This window comes from Heteronotia binoei, chromosome 17 (assembly GCF_032191835.1).
Source record: "Heteronotia binoei isolate CCM8104 ecotype False Entrance Well chromosome 17, APGP_CSIRO_Hbin_v1, whole genome shotgun sequence".
NCBI classification, from domain to species: domain Eukaryota; kingdom Metazoa; phylum Chordata; class Lepidosauria; order Squamata; family Gekkonidae; genus Heteronotia; species Heteronotia binoei.
This window is the reverse complement of record NC_083239.1, coordinates 10,531,441-10,553,286: the sequence shown is the minus strand read 5'-3', so window position 1 is coordinate 10,553,286 and position 21,846 is coordinate 10,531,441. Positions and strand designations below refer to the sequence as shown.

Here is a 21,846-nt window from a genome sequence, read left to right as displayed (position 1 = left end):
GGTAGTGGAGACATAAACTTTATAAACAATACAGGGAAACACAATTAAAATATTATTACAAACATGCTAACTCTTGCAATGGTTTATTTAAAATCGAAAAGTGAGGGGGACAGTGGGATTTGGCAATGCAATTTTAAAAATAAAACAAAAAGAACAAGGATCACAGCAGAAATTAAAAATATAAACCAAAAATATAAAATGCTCTGGGCTTAGGAAAACAAGAAATGGCTGGGCATCGCAAGCTTTTCCCCCTGCCCCCAGGTCTACTCAGATTGACAATGGCTCTTCAGTAATAGCTCCCTTTGGCTGTGGGTTCCCAGGTTAGAGTACTCACTAATCACCAATTTTAAGGTCCATTCAAGGTCACACGACTCCAGCAAGGAACAGCTTCTAACTGGCCATATAAACTGAAAAGTGAAACTGAGCTCCACTCCATTAAATACACTGCAGAACAGGTAACGTTGTAAGAAAAACATGGAATGGATTTTCCCTGTTCTGGGAGTAGTCTAGGCTGCGGGGCACCACAGGCAGGCTCACTGCCTTCCCACTCCGCCTTCCCCTGCCCACTTTGGAGGATGCTCAGAAAACATTACAGAGAGCAGAAGGGGAGGGTGCCTGGCCGGTGCACAGTCTCTGTAGCATTCTCTGAGCGTCCTTCACTCAAAAGCGGAGGATGCTCAGAGAACGTTACAGAGACTGTGCACTGGCCAGGTGCCATCCTCGTTCACTCTTTGATGATCGAAGTCATCAGAGAGCGGTTGGGGAGGGTGCCAAAATTTGGGCATTTGCCTATGACACCAGGTCAAGAGGGTCCAATTTGGCGCCCTCCCCAGCCCGGTGCCTTACGCAAATGCTTAATTTACCTAGTGGAAGGGCCGGTCCTGTCTGGGCACAGAGGCCTTAATAGAAAGTCCATTCCACATTTTCTTTGCAGCTTTGCAAGCCCAGATTTGTTTCCTGCTTCAGCCTGCAAAGATAAGAAAGAAGGAGCTGGGAACTCTGGCAGCCTCAGAGCTTCAAAGGGTGAGGACCAATGTACCCTCTAAGCAAGGGGTGTTGAACTCATTTGTAATGAGGGATGAATCTGACATAAATGAGACTTTGTTGGGCCGGACCATGTGTGTTAAAAAATGTAATGCCAGATAGCAGAGATATAAACTTTATAAAGCACACAAACACAATTAAAGATTTTTAAAAACTTAAAATAAAACATGCTTAAAACATTAGCACTTGTTGGTTTTAAAGGTGCTTTCTTTGTATTTTTCCCGTGCAATCCAGGAACTGGGCAAAGGAAGCTTTGGCTCCAGGGGACCAGGAGGGGGAGGAACATCAACCAATAGAAGGGAGAGAGGGTTGGCTCAGTAGCTCTGCTGTGTGACTGAAAGAGCCTAGCAAAACAAGCTATCCCTCCCCCACTCCTTCCCAAGGGAGGAGCCTCAGCCAATGGAGAAAGTAGAGGCTTTGCTCTATAGCTCCTGTTGATTGAGTAAGCCTGAGAAAACAAGCTGTGATGCAAAAGGCAGCAAGAGAGAGGGAGAAGGAAGCAGTTGCTCGGGAGCCTGATATGGCCCTCAGGGCTGCATGTTTGATACCCCCGCTGTGGAGTCTTGTGAGCAAAAATTCTACTTTGTGAACTACTGACATTATAGTTGTGAGCTGCTGCATAAATTAGTTTGCTCTGGGGCCATTTTTCCTGAGCTAAAACAAAAATGTGTGAACCAGGGGCTAAAAATGTGTGAGCTAACTCACACTAACTCAGCTTAGAGGGAACACTGATGAGGATAGGAGGGGAGGGAGGGAAAAAAGAGCTCTGTGTGACTGATGACAGCTCTGGATGGGCCATTTTCTGGCCAGCAGGTCAGACATTTTACACCCCTGCTGTAGAGCATTTTTAAGAAGCGCTTTAGTTCCATAATTTCCCCCCCACACACACCCATTTCCTTCAAATACTGGATCTTCTGACATTCCACTTATTCCAATATATCTTAAAGGTTTCGTATTATTATTTTTTAAGAGCCCCAACAACAACACACACACATTCTAATAACCACTATACCACACTGGGTTTCTGAACTCCGGCCACTTAACCTTTATCTTTCCCTCTTCGTCATTTTAAAATATGTGAGGCTCCAGCTTCCAGCCAAGGATACCAGCAGGAAGCCAGACACTTCCTGTCAGCTAGGATGCAGCTGTGAACTGCCCCCCTCCACTTTCTAGTTTCTATCCATGAGGGGTCAGAGGCTGAGGAGGCAACAGATAAGCACCCCTCCATCGTGCCTGAATCTAGGACTGCTTAGGAACTGCAGCCCAAGAAGAATTTTATATTGGACTGTAATGATCATTTGTACTAGGCTTAGATCCTAAATCATCTCTTGGGAATCACATACTTGACTGTTAGGCATGATACAGGTATAATGTTCATATTGTATGGAACCAGCAAAAATGGCCCAAGATATCTGGCAGGAAATTTAAATAGTAACCCCTCCCTTCAGGGAGAAATATAACATTCTACTCAGTATTGGACTCCCCGTACGAGCCCCAGAGAGCACTGAGGTCAGTAGGAAAAAACAGATTGACTATCCCTGGGCCAAAAGAAGTTAAACTTCGGAATACCCGCACACGGGCCTTTTCGACCGCGGCCCCATACCTTTGGAATCAGCTCCCAGAGGAGGTGCGGGCCCTGCGGAACTTTGATCAGTTCCGCAGGGCCTGCAAGACTACCCTCTTCAAGTTGGCGCTGATGAATGGCTGAATTATAAGTGTATAACATGCCAAAATGGCCCGGTTCAGGGATCTGCTATTATTATGCCAACTGACAGCGATAATTATCAACAACGTTACCGCCAGATTTATTTATTTATTGTCAGATTTAGAATTGTTAATTAAGCATTGATTGGTTTTAATGTTTTAATGCTAACTCGATGTTTTATTACTGTACTGTTTGCTTTTGAGTTGTTAGCCGCCCTGAGCCTGCTTCGGCGGGGGAGGGCGGGTTACAAATAAAATTTATCTATCTATCTATCAAAAATATATGTGATATGCCCAAATCTGGTATGTGAAGCAGGCTGTTGCCTGCATCCTCCGTGGCAGGGGAACATCCAAGGGAATGACGTTACACCGGGGATGCCATGACTAAAAAGATCCTGTTCCTAATAGCTACTCAGCACGCCTCCTCAGCTTATGATCCCAAAGTACTCATTCATGGAAGATGGCTCTTTGGATGTCCCAGTCTCAACCTAAAAATAATCAGGAATCTTGTGGCACTTTAAAGACTAACTACAACGCCCAACTAGATGGAGGTAAAGTGTAGATGATTGGGGATGGTAGTGGCAAACCAGCCCATAAAAGCCTGCCAAGAAAACATCCCGATGTGATGTCACCCCATAGGTCAGTAATGACCCCGTGCTTGCACAGGGGACTACCTTTATCTTTTTACATTTTATTCCAGCATAAAATTTTATGGATTTAAAGCCTGCCGCTTCGGATGCTAATGGAGGGTATCTTCACCATGCAGTTTTTTTCAGCAAGTTTTTTTTCCCCATGAGAAGGATGGGAGTTCTGCTTCACAGGGCTACATGCAATGCCATCCATGGTAGTTAGTTTATGGCACAGCTGTCCCTTCTGCAATTATTATTATTATTTAGTCACATGGAGTGGAAGTCCATCAACCAGATACAAAAATCTTGCACAGAAAAAGGATGTATAATAATAATAATACTTTCTATTTGTATCCCGCCCTCCCCGCAAGTAGGCTCAGGGCGGCTCACAACACGTAAATACAGTGTACAATAAAACCATATACAGTGATTACTGTAATTACGGAGGATCCCCTTCTATCAGCCGAAGAAATGAGTCCATGAAGGTTTATACTGGGATAAAATGGTGCTAGCCAGACAGTGGTTAACTGTGAAACGCTCTCGTTCATCTTCCTGCCCGCTTGTCGCTTGGGATTACTGAACTGTTGGAATGTGACCTTAACGAGAAAATGCAGGTACATAACTTTGTTGCTATTAAAAAAAAAAAAGAACAATCGTTTGTATATATAAACTTTTTTCGTTAGACCAGAGGCTAAGGCAAAAAAAAAAATGATGCACGCAGTACCCAAGCTGCACGTGTCTGTCTCCTTCAGACAATACCTCCTCTGCAATGCTGCACGAGCAAAGCACCATCACCTTCCCGGGGACCTCCAGAGCCTTCTCCCCTCTACGATCTCGAGCATCTCCAGCCAATAAGAACAGAGAGGCTTGACAACCAGCAGCACGCGATTGGAAAATACTCTACAATAAACACACGCGGGAGGAGGGTGACTAGCGCTTGAGCGACAGCCCGGAAGCTCCAATAAGTCCCCAGCTACCGGGCCAATGGCAGAAGAGGAGGCGGGAGAGAACCGTGCACCTAACCTAGACGACTGCGCGCGCGCCTTACTCCTTCTCTGTCGAGCCTCAACGGCGGGAAGGAGGCGTGGCCTAGAGGGAATAGCTGCGTGAGCGAGGTGCGGTCTCCAGGCACGGGGCGTGGCCTCCTGGAAGAAGGCGGAGCTATGTGAAGCTGGAGGCTCTGCTGTCGCAGTAAGAGCCTGGGCTGCGGAGGGGTGGGGGTTGGTGTTGCCGCCAGCGCGCCAGGACAGATGCAACCTGGCAACAGCTGCTGGTCCTAAGAGCGCGCTTGTAGAAGGTGGCAATTGCGCTTGATGAGCCTGATGCGCTTAGGCGGTGCCAAGCCTTTGGTTGTTTGATGGGCAGCGAGAGATGCTCTGAAGAGGGCCGCTGGCAGCAGACCTTATTTAATGGGCACTTAGATCTACCGGCAGAAAACGGCACGGCAAGGCGTAAAAACCAAAAGCCATCCTCTGGGTTTTTGCTTGTTGTTTTTTTTTCAGTGTAGCAGACAATAGCGAGAGCCGGAAGGCAGGCTGCGATTTCACAGCCTGAGACGCCAAAAAGAGACAGAGAAGTGAAGAAGGAAGGAAGGAAGAATGCAAGCCCAGAATTGGCCGCCCAGCTAAAAAAAAAAATATAACGAATGATTTTTTTTGCGCGTAACCTTTTAAAGGAAAGGAGACTCATAAAACCAGATTGTGCTGGGAACGTTCTCTAGAGTTTGGGCTTTTTGTTTTGTGTTTTAAAAAAGCAGCTCGTTTCCACTCAATGCTAGAGGAGAAAAGTTGCGAGTCGTTTCTTTTCCGGGGAGGGAGGACCCCGAAAGTCCGGATGAAATTGACCAGACGGTCGTAACGCTGGAGAAAGCGGCTCGCGTGACGGCTCGAAAGAAACAAAACAAACCTACTCCGCGTTGAATGATTCACTTGCAACCCTTAGTCGACTAGAGGCGCTTTCTGGGGAGGCGAGGGCGAGAGCTCGCCTCCGGAGCCTCGTCGCCTCTGTGTCTCTCTGCTCCCTCCAATCCCTCTTCTGGCTGCGTGGATCCTCCCCTTCTGGGGAAGTAGGGAGGAGGAGGAGGAGGAGGGGGTGGCGAATGCCCGCTTCCCCTCCCCAAACAGCCGGCCGATTCTTAGCAGAAACCCCCCGATCCGGAAAGCCTCGAGGATGCGCCTGGCCGAAGACGCGAGCTGATGGCAAGCCCGGGAAGAGCGAGCCCCGCCTGAAGCGGATGGGGGACGCGGAGAGGTTGGCCGCAGAGGGCTGCGCCGAGGACGCCGCGGCGGGACGCGCCGAGCCCCGGCCTGCGTGCCACAGTCCCCCGCGCGGAGCGAGCAGCCCCGGTGCCCCCCTCGCCGCCTGCAGAAATGCTGCATCATGAACCCCTCGCCCAGCCGGAGCGGCCCCTGAAGCAGCCTGCAAACAGCACCCCTTGTGCCTGCCGCCAGCAGCAGCAGAGAAGGGAGTGAGGCGTGGACGAGGTGCAAGCACACACACACACACACACACAAAAGAAGATCCAGGCGCCTTTCCGTTTGGATCGCGCTGCCGCCGCCTCCCATCTGTTATCTCCGGACCCCACGAGGCAGCAGGCGGCGGAGGGAAACTCCTCTTTGCCAACGGGCGGGCAGGAAGGAAGGAAGAGGCGGCGTTGCTTCTCTCCGCCGAGCATCTCGCTCAACAACTTCTCTCCAACTTCGTGCCCGGCGCGGAGAGCGACCAGGCCGGCTTCTGCTCGGCGGGCGGGAGCTTGGGGGGCCGAGGAGCGGGCGGAGAAGTCCCCCCCGCGACGGCGCGGTCCCGTTCTGGCCGTATTGCTGCCGCCGGGCTCAGAGACACGTGTCGTCTGCTCGCCCCGGGAGAGCTCCGAAGGGGAGTCGGTCAAGGGAGGCGAAGACCCGGATTGATTGGCTTGCAACTTTTAAAAACACCTCGGTTTCTCCCCCACCCCGCTCAATATTGCAGACTCTCCAAAGAACGCCTGGCACCCGCCCTCCTCCTCCCGCGAAAGGGGACCGGACATTTTTGAATCACTTTGCTTTGCAAAGTGTCTTTGGTCTTGTCAGCCACCAGCGAGCCTGCAGCATACGTGGACTATTGCACCCTTCTTAAATCTTCGTTCGCGAAGCCAAGCCGAGAGAGAGCTTTGCAAACCCCCCTCTGCAGCTCCCTGGAGCCTGGTTGCTTCGCTCTCCCTTCTCTTTCCACCGAGCCAGCCTCGCTTAGGGTCGCATCCCGGCGGCGGCGACGGCTCGTGGGGCAGCGCCTTCCCCCTGGGCTCCCGCCGGCCTCGCGGCGCTCCCATGCTGCTGCTGCGGAAGCTGCCGGGCATGCCGGGCTGGCCGCCGTCGGCGCTGGGGCTGCGGCTGCCGCACAAGTTCGCCGTGCTGCTCTTCCTCTCGGGCCTGCTCACGCTCTGCTTCGGCGCCCTCTTCCTCCTGCCCGACTCGTCCCGCTTCAGGCGCCTCTTCCTGCCCCGCCGCGGAGCCGACCCGGACCTCAGCCGCGGCTCGCCCCCGCCGCCGCCTCCCCCCCCGGGCTCCGACTCCGGTCGCCGCCGCCATGCAGCGCCCAGCCCGCCCCCGCCGCTCCTCCGGGACCCCAAACTCCCGCCCGCCGCGGCGGCCAAGCGAGAGCGCCACCAACGCCGCCCGCAGGGCCCGCCCGGTGTTGGCACCGCCGCCGACCCTCTCCAGCAGCAGACCCGAGCCCCGGTCGGCTTCGACTACCGCGCTTTCCGCCACAAGCTCCGCCACCCTCTGTTGGGCAGGAGGAGAGGCGGCACCGAAGATCCCGAACTCCGCGCCAGGAGGCTGAAGATCAAGGAGGTGAGCGCCCCCCCCCCCCCAGCCCTCTGGCCCCTCAATGGTTAATTGCCGGTGGGATGATATTAGTAGTTGGGGTGTTATTCCGTATTAGCGTCCATTGTGTTGGGGTGTTGTTACCAAGAGTGCTGAGATGAATGGGGTTGGGTGCGTGGGGTCGTATTCGTGTGTTCCTAGGGGTAGTATTGGAAGCTTCGCTGTTATCTGTGTTGTAAAGGTTTAGTGGATATTTCTGGCCATCTTAGTGTTCATTGTGATATAATTCGAGGTAGTGTTGGGCTGCGGTTACTGTTGAGGGTAGCATTTGCCTTAATTGTGTTCGAGCTGGTATTGGAATATTAATATTGGGGTGGTATTAGCATTGAACATATGAAGCTGCCTTCTACTGAATCAGACCACTGGTCCATCAAAGTCAGTATTGTCTACTCAGACTGGCAGTGGCTCTCCAGGGTCTCAAGCGGAGGTTTTTCACACCTATTTGCCTGGACCCTTTTTTTGGAGATGCCGGGGATTGAACCTGGGACCTTCTGCTTCCCAAGCAGATGCTCTACCACTGAGCCACCATCCCTCCTACATATGAAGCTGCCTCATACTGAATCAGACCTTTGGTCCATCAAAGTCAGTATTATCTACTCAGACTGGCAGCGGCTCTCCAGGGTCTCAAGCTGAGGTTTTTCACACCTATTTGCCTGGACCCTTTTTTGGAGATGCCAGGGATTGAGCCTGGGTCCTTCTGCTTCCCAAGCAGATGCTCTACCACTGAGCCACCATCCCTCCCCATTAGATGTGTGGGATGTTCCTAGTGGTGGCGTATTACCACCGGTGATATTAGTGTTAATGGCATTATGGGCAGTATGAGTGATGCTAATTAGCTGTGTATTGGGGGTAATATACTTAGCCAACGACATACCCCTTGTGGAAGAGGAGAGCAAGGATTTCTACTGTTCTCTCTCCACCCCCCACCATTGCAAGCTTCAGCTTTCCCTCTTGAGCTGTTCCTGAGGGCCCACTGACCTCCAGCAACAACATTTTGGGGCTTTCAGTGGACCGCAGAAGGAGGTAGATAGGAAGGCCCACAAAGTTCCTGGATGGTTGGATACACACTGTCATTATTAACCTTATTGATATTAGAGTTGGTAGTTATGTTAATATTGCCCATAACATTCTTTAGCTCCTGATAGTCACCTGAAAAATTCTGATCCCTGCCCTGAGGAGCTTACAATCGAAAATTTGATTCTGGGGAGGCAAAGGGAAGAGGTGCTGGGCCCGAAGCAGGATCCAAGGGGAATGTTTTTAAAAAGAGCCCTACAGCTAAGGCTCCCTGTGTTGCTTCAGGGCCTGATTGGCTCCGACTGGGACCATAATAACAATTTTGCCCTTCCCAGATCGTTTCTAGCTTGATATAACAATCTTATTACTCCAGTCTAATTTCAAAGGTTTTAGGCTTGAGTAGCCCTCCATGGGATTCTACTGTAACGTGTCATTTTAGCAAGTAACCCTAAGCAAAAATCTTAAGTGGGCACATTCATCATTGTTTTAAAAATTAAAAAAAAAACCCTCTATTTTCCACTTGGCTTGCATAGTGGGAGAACTTCTTTTTGCTGGATCTGAGTTGAGTGCTGCATGGGCCCTTAGCTCATCTTTTTCTCTGGTTGCCAGTAGCCCAGTAGGAACTTTCCCTGTGAAGGCTGGCTAGGTCTTCTCCCTCACCTAAAAAACACTCATTCCCACTGTGACATTGCATATCTGTGGTTATTGTAAGGAAAGAACAGAGGTATGTGTCATGTGCAACCTGTATATTCCGCGGCCAAACCTTGGCAAACTGAAACCAAGCATCTTTGCTTCATCCTTCATGCCAAAGAACAGAGAGATTTGTGGTGCCTTAAAAGATTGGCATTTGTTGTGGCAGAAGCTGTGGCGAACTACAACTTGCTTTGTTAGCAGCATGAAGTGTGGCCTCAGTTGGCAGATGATATATTGGCACAGGGAAGAACTTTAAAACACAGCAGAGGTTGGAAGGCAATGACATGCAAATGGTATAGTCTGACACTTCTCAATAGATAGGAGCAATGTGCAATTGAGCCTTGTATGGAGATGTCGCAAATCTGTACATAGCTCTTAGGTTTTGCTGCTTTTTCACTCCATTGTTTCCATTTTTGTTTTCCTCTTTCTCCTTCCAGGGTATAGATAACTGCACCTCATGTCTCTGACAAAGTGAGCTCACACTCTTATTTTGTGTGTGCGCTGTTGCAGCAAAGTAACAGGGTTGCCACTCTTGAGTATCCTTTAATTCTGAATGAATCTACTCCAGAATAATAGTTTATAACTTAGTTCTTTATTTGCAGTAGCACATATGAATTAGAGATCTTACTTGAGCTCAAAAACGTTATGTAGAAAGATGTATAAACAGTGATTTTTAAGTGCAGTGTTTAGGACTCTTATGATTTTACCAGATATAAGTTTACAGACGTAGGATGGGTCCTGCTTATAGCCTTAACCTCTGAAGTGCATCTCTCTTCCTTTCTAAACTGCTGGAGATGATTGCAGCTCCTTATGGCATGTTTCTGTGGTGGATGTGAGTTTTTGTTTTGTTCAGCTTGCACATTTCCACAGAGGATGCTGGTTTGAGTGTACCACTGGGTGCTGTATTGTGAACTTGTTATAATGGTAGCTCTAAATATGCTGGATTTTTTTTTTTTTAAGATTGTACCTGCTTCCTTTACCTCCCAATTCATTTTAACATCTCATCTACTCTATTGTAGGTTATACCTTCCTACGCACCCACTCCATTAGCTCCTTCAAGCTTCAGTTACTTGCTTATTATTCTGCTGGTTACCCTCTCACCTTTTCCATATTCCTGAGGTTTTTTTTCTTTCCGTTTCTTTTCACTTGCATTCCTCCATCATGATGTTTCCCACTTAGCCATTTTCTTATTTACCTTCCATATGCTCTCAAAGGATTTTTCTCCATGACTTCTCTATAGCTTCCCAGTTTGCTTCTTCAAGCTTTCTTGTAGCCAATCCTGGCATGTTTACTTGGAAACCCTCTTAATTTCAGTGGTATTTGCTCCTAGGTAAATTGGCATAGCATCTTGGATGACTTGTTTTAATTTTTCCTTTAGTCTTTTCATGCCTCTGTTATTAACCTTATTTTTTTTTCCTCTCAATCCCAATGTTATCACCTAAGGCTGTATCATGCCAGATTCTTATTTTACATTTCCACAGATGTAGAGTCAGAGCTGAGTACATAGGGGCCCAAACACAGACCCCAATTGTGTATTCCTCTACAATATTACTTCAAGGAACTGTTTGCAACAATGTCTTTGTGTGTGTGGTTGTGGTATGTCTGTGAGGAAGCAGGTGCAAGCAACAGATAATATATATACTGGTGAAGCTATTCCCACACATTAAAGAACACACAGCCATTGTACGTGAGTATGGAGCTGTGTGTAAGGAAACGCAATGTGAGAACAGATACTCATTCTTTCCTATGTGTCTGTGCTGCTCATCTACCTTTCTCCCCCACCCCCCATCACCTCTCATGCTGTATTGATTTCTGCCTCATTCATCTGCCCTTATCGTCTTTCCTCAGTGAGCCCCCCTCAGAGCTGCTATTCAGTCTTGTACTCTTCTCGGCCATGTTGGCTCTCTGTATTTTCTTCCTCTTAGTTTGTTCCTTTTTATTCTTTCGCACTTTCTTGTGCTGTGTACAAGCAATAGGGGGGGGGGTTTGGGGAGAAGAGGGTAAGACAGGGCTGTTGGCTGTCCACCATGAACTTGCTCCTTCCTGTTACCAGTGTACTGAAATCTACAAACCCTGTGTAATCAGAGACCATTGAAAGGACTTGTGTGAATTCCACAAGCAGTGATGGCTCTCAGGGACCATCATTGGCTCTTTGAAAAACCATTAAAAACCAGTTATTGTTTTCTTTGAGCCTTTTCCGTTCCTTTGATTAATTATGTTGTAGCATATTGGGGGCTTGGTGAAGCAATTGTTGTTTACTTTCCCCCTATATTTCACTTGCTTTTCAAATTGCCTTATGCAGCACTTCTTGTTCTCTTCATTCCTCTTTTTGCTGCCTAAAGAACTTCACCAACATTTCTATTTAATAGTGAATTAGGATTCTTTTTCAAGAGCTGTCCTTTCCCTCAGCCCTTCAAAGGCTCTTGCATGTCTCCAGCGGGTCCCCCTCCCTTCATTTTTACACAGATCGAATGTAAAATAATTCTAATCGGCTGTAACTGGGCATAATAATAAAATGAAACTGAGCAAAATGGCTGTCAGGTTGGACATTGAGAGAAAATAGTATGGAAATGGAATGCCTTTTGGGAAATAATGAAGATTTGGTCCATAGAACTGCACAAAATCAAACTTGAAGTAAAATTGCAGGAATTGATTGGGACTAGGGGGTCACCCAAAGTCCATCATCTTTCCAAAACCAGTTGTTATATCAACTTATCACAGTTTTCAGAGCCATGACCCACTACTGACTGTTTTTTATAGATCCAATTCTAATTTTCTGTTTTTTATAGATCAACCTTTTTTACCCCTCTGTTTTTATTTATTAGACTGTCTTTCCTGCAACCTCCTGTTTGTTCTGTTCTTCTCACTTGCCTTCTAAGTATGAAAGTAAAGGGGGAAAAATTTAAGATGCTGCTGTCAGTTCTAAAAGTGCAAGCAAATTTCAGGGCCAGAAGAATTGCCAGACGAGTGGTAAGTGAGCACAGTGCAGGCAGAGAGCATCGCAGCCAAAGTGCCTATAGAGCACACAGCTTCAGCAGGGGATACAGTCTGCATTTTTTTGTGAAAGGCAAAGATTCTCCATCATAGCTAGTCTTTGAGCTGTAACCAAAATCTTTCTGGCACAAAATACGGCAGTTGGCAAGACGTTATGGCTGAGGCAAAGCCCATCCAGCTTGTTTCCGTAGGAGAAAACTTAATTTTAGCATGTCCACTCTAGTTCTGACAGTCTCTGATTGCTAGTCAATAGGTAACATAAATATAGTGGGAAAGAGCTCTGTGGGACCCCAGTAGGGCCTCTTAAAGGAAGAGTGTCCTTTATATCCAGGATATGAAGAGACAGGGAGGGCAGAATGCTTTGTGAAACAACTGTCCAGGCTCCATAATGCATGTGAGACCCCAAGCAATGGGGGGGGGGTGGCTTCACACATGTAACTGAGGATGGAATTTGGCCCAGTGCCCACAGCTTGTGCAAAAAGAACTGTCTGGCAGCTTCACAAGTGTTGCAGCGCAACTATTTTAACCAAAGAGCTACAGATTCTCTGTAGCATTTAGGATCTCTTGCAACAGTGGCAAGCCAGCTCAGAGCAAATCTCAAAAAAAAGCAATAGATGCCGATTTCATAAAGCGCATAGAAGTAATGAAGCAAGTATTAATTTCCCGAGTTAGTCCTTGCATATATACTTTTAGACTGAACAGAGAGGAAAAATTATAAGCCAAATGCATTATAATAACCGAGGTCAGCAAATACCATGGTGATAACCCAGCTTGTGTATTTATTTACTTCATTGATAGTCTGCCTTTCTTGTAGAAAATCATGGTCAATGCTGATAAAAACAAGCCAGCAATTTGTATATTTTTTTTTACTTCATTTATAGACTGCCCTTCTTGTGCAGAATCATGGTGGATTTGTCCCAATTGAAATAGAACAGCTTTTGCCATTTTCCTAAAATTAACGTGTAAGTAAGTCTGGAGAGCCATTCTAAACATGCACACCTAAATCCAGGTCACCACCGAAAAGGCCAGTATTCCTCAGATTTGTTAGTCTTTCTTCAGAAGGCTGGGATATGGGGAGCATAGCCTTGGATGCTATGCATAAATCAATGGATACATGTGCAGCAGGGAAAAAAAAGATCCTGAATTCTTGACACAGACCCAAGCTTTAAAGTTAATTCTTTAAGGTGTCATAAAGTGCACATAACTTTAAATATACTTCCCCTTGTCTTTTCAGGCTGCTGAATCAGAAGGCTAGAGAGTTATCTGTGGAAAACAGGAAAAGATGTAGTTTCAAAAAGATAGTTTGGCTTTCAACAATTGTAAAGAGGAGAAAAAGGAAATGTGTCAAAAGTTAGTGAAAAGTTTACAGAAGAGAGGAAACAGAAAAGGTCTGTGCCGATGTTTAGGTTAAATAGCACCTTTTCATTTATTGAATGTTATGCAACCTCAGGAGTTGGCAAGATGTTTGGTGGGATGACTGGTTGAACTTCTGTGTGAGTTGTTTGTCCAGTCACAGAAGTATGAAAGTGGTTTCTTCAGAAGTTCTTATGCAATGAGTTGGCATGGCTTTTTAAAATGTCAAAATAGTCCTTGTAGTGGAATATAGTGATTGGAGTATAGCAAGTGGGAGTTATAAGTCCAGAATGTTCTTTCCTTGAATGCGGGATAAGGACTGAATAACACATCTTTTTTGATAGACTTACTCTGGCTTTGTATCTACAGTTAGAAGCTGTGCACAGGTAGGGTTACAAGGAGCTAGGATTGGCTGCTGCTCTCTTTGGGGTAAAATTTTAAGATGAACCTGTGTTTATTGTGAGCCGTATCTAATTCATAATCCCTTGGAGTTGTGAAGAGGGAACTGTTCATTTGAGATCCAGAACTTGATAGCCCAGGTGGTTGTTCAGAGACTAACCTTGTTAATGTGTAAATGCCATCAAGTCACACCTGACTTATAAGAAGATATTGGATTTATATCCCTCCCTCCATTCCGAAGAGTCTCAGAGCGGCTCACAATCTCCTTTACCTTCCTCCCTCACAACAGACACCGTGTGAGGTGGGTGGGGCTGAGAGGGCTCTCACAGCAGCTGCCCTTTCAAGGACAACCTCTGCCAGAGCTATGGCTGACCCAAGGCCATGCCAGCAGGTGCACTGGAGGAGTGGGGAATCAAACCCGGTTCTCCCAGATAAGAGTCCGCACACTTAACCACTATACCAAACTATAGCACCTGCAGCAAGGGCTTTCAGGGCAAGCGAGAAAGAGGTGGTTTCCCATTGTCTTCCTGGGCTGAGCTGTCTTTGATGGTCTCCCTTCCAAGTACTGACCCTGCTTAGCTTATGAGATCTGATGAGATCAGGCTGTACCATGTTGTCTTCCTCCCAAGAACTTAAGCACAAAGAATTTCAAGTATGATATGATACAATAATTGCATTTCAATCAAAGATGACTAAGATTGTTAAAGGTTCCCTTCTCTTGCAGTGCGAGTTAGGAATCCTTGATCTTTCCAGGGGTGGTTGACTATATTTGAATATCTTTGACCCTTGAGCATGAGGCTTGCATAAGTGTCAACTGTGGTTGTCCCGACGTAGTTAAACAGTATGTGTCACTCTTTTCTAGCCTTAAAGGAACCCCTTTCCCTGCATCTTCTTTCCTGTGAACTAAAATTCTCCAAAGAGGGCTTCCTTTAAATACTCTCCTTCCTGATCTTCCTGTCTAAGGTATGATGCAATCATGACAAGTTTTGGGCATTCCTGGTTATGATGGCTCTTAATGGAACTCTCTTTCCAGGAAAGTCCACTTGACTGCCTCTCTTCACCTTCCAGTAGGCTGGTGAACAGCATCCATTTGTGGGGTGGATGGATTTTCTTTCCTAGAGACAAGTTGACACAGAATTGCTTTTCTTGAGCTCTGGTTCAAAATACTATTATTATTATTATTATTATTATTATTATTATTATTATTATTATTATTATTATTATTATTATTATTATTATTATTATTGTTATTATTATTGTTATTATTATTGTTGTTATTATTATTGTTATTATTGTTGTTGTTATTTTGCCTTTTTAGTGCCATTGTAAGACAGATGGGGTGTTGTGATAACCTGTTTTAATTTTTATGGCTTTATCATTATACCAACTTTGATTTTGTTGTGAGATGCTTTGACAACCGTGCTAGGAAGCATAGTAGAAGTTTTAAGACATCAACCTGTAACTCGGAGAGCTAGTTTGGTGTAGTGGTTTAGTGTGCAGACTCTTATCTGGGAGAACCGGGTTTGATTCCCCACTCCTTCGCTTGCAAGCTGCTGGAATGGCCTTGGGTCAGCCATAGCTCTTTCAGAGTTGTCCTTGAAAGGGCAGCTTCTGTGAGAGCTCTCTCAGCCCCATCCACCTCTCAGAGTTTCTGTTGCGGAGGAGGAAGGCAAAGGAGATTGTGACTGCTCTGAGATTCAGAGTGGAGGGTGGGATATAAATCCAGTGTTGTCTTTCTTATGTGACTTATAGCCCTGAGTCTTAACTGGAGCTAATGCAGTCTGGAACTGTCCCTGTGAGGCTAAAGTTTTCTACTCTGGTGTTCACGCGCTAATTAATATTGGGATTTATTTTCTACTTTTCAGAGGTATCTTTTGCTTTGATGTGATGATGAAAGTAATGTAACCGTGTGGCAATTTTTGTTTACCCTAGCTTTTGTATTGTTCAAAAAGAAAAAAAAACTCCTCCAAGTTTCCACCATTTATGCTTTATTTGAAGCTTTGTGGGGAGTACCTGAAGAAGGAGGAGGGCTCTGAGCAGGGGTGGAATTCTAGCAGGAGCTCCTTTGCATATCATGCCGCACACCCCTGATGTAGTCAATCCTCCAAGAGCTTACAAGGCTCTTTTTGTAAGCTCTTGGAGGACTGGTTATATCAGGGGTGTGTGGCATGATATGCAAAGGAGCTCCTGCTAGAATTCCACCCCCGGCACTGATTTCAATAATTTGTAGCATTGTAACATGGAAAAGGGTTTTCATCTGGCTTCCCCTCACAGGTATGATTTGCCCAAGTTCTCAGGGATTCGTTTGCACAGATTGGATTAAAACATGGCTCCCTAGCAATAACTGTTCCTGTCTGTGCGAATAAAGAATTTCAGTATATCGGCTTAGTGCCGGTGCTAGTCATTCACAGAGTCACTGTGTTCTTTCTCTGGAACTGGGAGCCCAATTCAAATGACAGAGCTTTTTTCCTGTGTGTGCTACAACTTGATCAAGGATAACTGGAGAGGATTTGAACCCACTGGACTAATGTCTGATCAAATATCTGCTGAATCTTGCTGCAGAAAATACCGAAGGAGCATAAGAGATCTACTTTTCTTAACTGAAAGCTGATATTCCTTCACCTCTGAGATGATTTCTTGAAGAACCAGCACCAACCGAAACGGCTTAGTTTGAACTGTACATGGCATGTGACAGCTGTTTGCTGAAGAATTCTTAACTTTACAAGAGACGAACTTTTCATTGTGGCACTGAAATTGTAAAATTCCCTGTCTAGGGAGATTAGTTCTGCACAGTCTCTTTACAGAATCCAGTGTAATGGATCTACTGGTACTGAGTCCACAGCTTGCAGATAGTCACTCTCGCCGTTTGCCTGTGGAAACTTGCAGTCATATAATTAATTGATCAGCAGTGCATGGTTTCAGGGAAAATCTAATTTTTAAGAAGTGCCAAATACTAGTGATTAACGTTCAGCAACTACTGTCTGTGTGTGACTATAAAAATTCCATATTCCAAATCCAGTTGGGATTCCATATTTATGTTCCCGAAGAGTTTTTTCAGATCAGACTCGCTTGAGTTGTGAGTTGAAATGATTGGCTTTTCCCCTCCTCCTGGCTGCCATCTCTGGTAAATAATAACTGGGGATCTGGAAAAATCAAGCTGTACTCTTCCTGTCATCATAACCAGTAATAAAGTTTTTTGAAGTTGGAACTGAGCTGATAGTTTTGCTGGTAACGGATGAGGCAAATGGTTTCCAGGACATTGTCTTGGCAAGAGTTTGCAGTACTGATTGAGGGGTCTCTGGGAGAAAGAAAGACCATTAGGAAAACTTCAGTGAGCCACATGATCGATGGTGAAGGCCAGCCATTAGGATTGCACTACTAGTGAATAAGAATCACTGGGAATAAACAACTCCCCCCCCCCCCGTGTCCCTTCTAGTTGCATCTTCACGCCATGTGATGGTTACCATTCTTCATCTTCTCATGCCAAATGGTGACGTTGCCATAAAGTTTCACTCAACTTTTAGAGAAGGACATTTGTACATTTGGAAAATGAAAATAAAATCTGTTTTGTGCCTTCTTGTTTCCCTGAGTCATCTGGGCAAGGGAGTCAGAGGTATTTAAGAAGGGTTCACTTATACTCCCACCCCCATTATCCTCAACGTGGGGCCTGAAATACTTCTAAATATCCAGGAAGTTGTTGAAGTGGTGTTCTTTGGTTTATTCCTCCTGCCTCCCAGCCCTAGATTGAGACTGAAGCTGGAGTTCACATATTCTATTGGTTTTTGTTTCTTCTTCACTTTTTTCCTGTCATGGAACTCGGTTTAATATATACAAGGCTTCCAGGTCTAGACCCAGAACTGCTTAGTTTCAGCTGTGTTACTGTGAGAGCAAGAAAACTACTAGGAACCGCAGAGAATGGAAATACAAAAAAAAAATAAAATAAAATCAAAAACACTGATACAATTAATAAATTATGCTACTTTTATATGGAATAAACAATTATTAAAGAATATTTGTATCAAATGATTTGTCTATAAATAATCATATAAACTATCTAGTCAATTGCAACACAACTACAAACTATTCTGTTGTGGAAACGTGGCAACGGCTGCAACTTTTCACAAGATGCATTTTGTGAAAGAGTGGGCGTGCATTGTTACAGCATTCTGCCATGAAAATTTATTAGGCAAAATTTTTTTCTCCATGGTGAATTGAGAAATTGGTGAACCTTCCAACACAGAAGGATTTTCAAGAAAGTTTACCGCAGAGCAACAGAGTTCTTTCGGAGGCAGCTCAGTGGTGAGGCAATGGACTTTATGACTGCAAAAATTAACAGATTAATCCTAAAGAAAGAACTCTTGTTTGAAACAGACTATGTAAAGTGAAATTTCATCTGTAGAGTCATTATATATTTGAGAGTCATTATTGTGGTTAGATTTATTTGAGAGTCATTCTCTCCCACTCTATTTCAAAGAATCATAGAGTTGGAAGGGACCTCCAGGGTCATCTAGTCCAACCCCCTGCACAATGCAGGAAATTCACAAATACCTCCCCCTAAATTCAGAGGATCCACATTGCTGTCAGATGGCCACCCAACATGTTTAAAAACCTCCAAGGAAGGAGAGCCCACCACCTAAACACCTCCAAAGAAGGGAGAGCCCACCACCAAATATTTACTATGTTTGCACAATGGAACAATTTGTAGTTTGTTAGGAAGTCTTGACTAGATAGTTTATAGATAGACATTAATTTGATAAAAGTGGTATAATTTACTGTGAGAGCAGTCGTAAGCAGGTGTACGCAGAAGTCCACCCAAATTTATTTAATAGGGCTTACTTCTGGGGATGTGTTGTTAGGACTGAAGCCTCTATGAGTTGTGTTTTGGAAATAGGTATATGATGCTTAAGAGTCTCATTAAATAGCTTAGGGGTGGGGACCCTGCGACTTTGCGGCCAGCATGGAGGGCTTGTGCTCTGGATGCACGCTCTTCAGGTGGGGAGTGGCTGGAATGAACTGTTGATATTAAATTAGCTGTCCTTGTGGCACTTTCCTTCTTGTAGTACTTTCCTTCCAAGTAACAGCTCATTATTTTATGCAAGCAGTTTTAATTGTTTTGTGCTAATTGACTGTAAGATGTTTTGGTCTCCTCTGATGGAGAAAGTTGGATTGATTAAAAATCAGTTTTTCAGAAAACTATATCACACCTTGTCACCTGCACATCTTGAAGTTAAATAGATTTAGCAAAATGAAATGACAGGATGCTAGCAGACAGGACATTTTCCCCATCCCTTTCAGTGGCAACCGGTTATATGAAATGGAGAGGAAGCAGGAAGAAGAAGACGACTGCAGATTTATACCCCGCCCTTCTCTCTGAATCAGAGACTCAGAGCAGCTTACAGTCTCCTATATCTTCTCCCCTTCCCACAACAGACACCCTGTGAGGTGGTTGGGGCTGAGAGGGCTCTCACACAGAAGAAAAATGCTTCTGTGTGAGGCACTGTTGTGGCGATAGTAGGGCTAAAGTTCCCAAGTAAAGGGAGGAACTTGAACTGCTAGTACCATTTTTGATAGCAGCTCTGAGTTTTTTGTAATGTGTTGTTCTGCCCTAAGCAAGCAGTTAATTCTGTGCGATACCTTTGTGGCAGCATAGAGCCTTTCTTCATTGGAATGCCACTGCTTGAAAATGGCTTTGGGTGTGATGTTTTTACAGCTTGAAGATAATTGCAATGCAGGTAAAGAATGTTGCCTGTTGTGAAGTGTTCAGGAGGGTTTCTTCTTTCTATTGTGACATTTTGTGGTGACCCACCATCTTGCAAAATGGCAGCTACAGAAAAAATGGCTGTCTTTACAACTAGCATACCGTAATAGTTATAATAGTATATTTGACTTTATCAACCTCAAACACATTTTGACACCAAGTTAAGCATCCTTTGTGAATTTTAAATATTGCAGTAACTATATCTGCCATCATGGAAAATGGCAGCTAGAGCAAAACTGTCCCAAAAATTGTCCCAAGAAAAAATTTAAAGCAGTGGTACACTGTAACATAATGAAATTCTCTATATGTTTTTGTGGGGGTCTATTGTGGATCCAGGTATTTCCTTCTGTACCAAAAAGGACTTGAATGTACACATTTCCAGGTAAGCTAGGTTTAGGCATTCAGGCAGCGACATCCCTGTTTCAAGCCCATGATTCACTGAGTGTGAATTTGTGTGAATGTCCAAATTAATCCAAACAAAACAGACTAATGGCAGCAGTTTTTCCCTCCCGTGTGTAGCAATTATATTTCCTTCTTCAGTTCTTGAGGGGGGGAAGGAAAGTGTTAAATGTATTTGGAAGTCTAATGCATTTTGCCTTGTGATGTTCTCTAGAAGCTGAGTGAAAGAAATAGGTTATATTGCAGACACAGTTCTTTCTCACCCTGCCCCCCCCCCCCCATTAGAACTGTGTGCTTCATCAATCTCTGGTGCATCCATGCCAACACAGTTTAGAATTCACCTGTCTGACATGCACAGTCTCTTTTGGGGTAAGGAGTGGTTGGATACTGAAGCATATGAGTAACAGAGCTAAAAATGTATTTACTGTTCATCTGCATGCTTGATCGCATAATGCAGGGGTGTCAAACATAAGGCCCGGGAGCCAAAACGGACCCATCCAGGGCTCTTATCTGGCCCACGAGCAACTGGTGTGAGGGAGGGAACAGGAGGTTGCTTGGGGGAGTGGAATGGATAGAGCCACTCCGATGGTGGCTTCAGCACAGCAGGACAACCTTGTCTGCAGCAGTCAAGCAGAATCCCTTTGCTTCAGTGGTGTCCTCACTAGTAAGTTGGGAGCCACAGACACCGAAGCTGCATTCATGCCAGCTTAGCGTTCCAAGGCAAGGTCGCATGCCTCTCTGCTTGGCTTGCCGTTGCTCCAGGGATGCTGTTCCAGATGGCCACAGGGATCACATTTGGACATGGAGACAATCCTCTACTAGGGCCTGCTGGTGGCCAGCACCATTGCTGTATTCACACACCTCACCATGCAGTAGCTATGGTTTGGCCCATGGGGAGGCATACTTCATCAGTTTCTTCCACACATTGGGGGCCTAATCCTGCCACCAACATGTGACTTGGTGGCCAGGCCTCCCTCCCCTGTGGACCACCCAGTGGCCTCCAGCTGTAGGCTGCCGCCACCTCATGGGTGGTGGTGGCCTGCCTCTGGCTTATTTGGGCTTTAATTGGCCTGGGTCCCACCATATACATGATCTCAGACCTCGGCCACCGCACCTCTGCTTCCGCAGACTGTGGGGTTAGTTAGCTGGTCTTCCCAGTCCCCATCCATTGTGGTTCTTGGGCAAGGAGGAGCTTGCAACACCCAGCTGCTTTGTATTTTTATCCTGAGGCCTGGGCTCACAGCATTGGTGGTGGGAGCGGGCTGGAGAAGGGGCTTGCCTCCTTCCAGCAGCATGGGAGTGTCTGCCTGGTGCTGTACCACTGACTCCCAGTCTACCAATGTAGGTTTTCCTCTGCGCTGCTTCCAGCCCATGGGGCCTGGCAGTGAGGACACATCAGAACTCACCAACTGCTGTCCTTTATGAAATTTATATCTCCAGTACCTGGCATTACACTGTCTGGCACACATGGCCCAGCCTGACAAAAGTCACATTTATGTCATATCTACACCAAACCGGAGAGCCGGTTTGGTGTAGTGGTTAAGTGTGCGGACTCTTATCTGGGAGAACCGGGTTTGATTCCCCACTCCTCCACTTGCACCTGCTGGAATGGCCTTGGGTCAGCCATAGCTCTGGCAGAGGTTGTCCTTGAAAGGGCAGCTGCTGGGAGAGCCCTCTCCAGCCCCACCCACCTCACAGGGTGTCTGTTGTGGGGGAGGAAGGGAAAGGAGATTGTGAGCCGCTCTGAGACTCTTCGGAGTGGAGGGCGGGATATAAATCCAATATCTTCATCTACCTCACAGGGTGTCTGTTGTGGGGGAGGAAGGGAAAGGAGATTGTGAGCCGCTTCGGAGTGGAGTGCGGAATATAAATCCCATATCTTCATCTACCTCATAGGGTGTCTGTTGTGGGGGAGGGAGATAAAGGAGATTGTGAGCCGCTCTGAGACTCTTTGGAGTGGAGGGCGGGATAGAAATCCAATATCTTCATCTACCTC

At 46.0% G+C, this 21,846-nt stretch overlaps 1 protein-coding gene across 1 annotated transcript in view; it reads left to right on the top strand.

Moving 5' to 3' along the window:
* The first annotated feature begins 6,605 nt into the window (after positions 1 to 6,605).
* The window catches only part of MAN1C1 (mannosidase alpha class 1C member 1), a 198,797-nt gene continuing 183,556 nt past the window's right edge, over positions 6,606 to 21,846 (top strand). Inside the window, exon 1 of the mRNA XM_060257550.1 lies at positions 6,606 to 7,207. Within this exon, the coding sequence (XP_060113533.1) occupies positions 6,683 to 7,207 (525 nt within the window). The 5' untranslated portion in view covers positions 6,606 to 6,682. The remainder of the gene's footprint in view (positions 7,208 to 21,846) is intronic.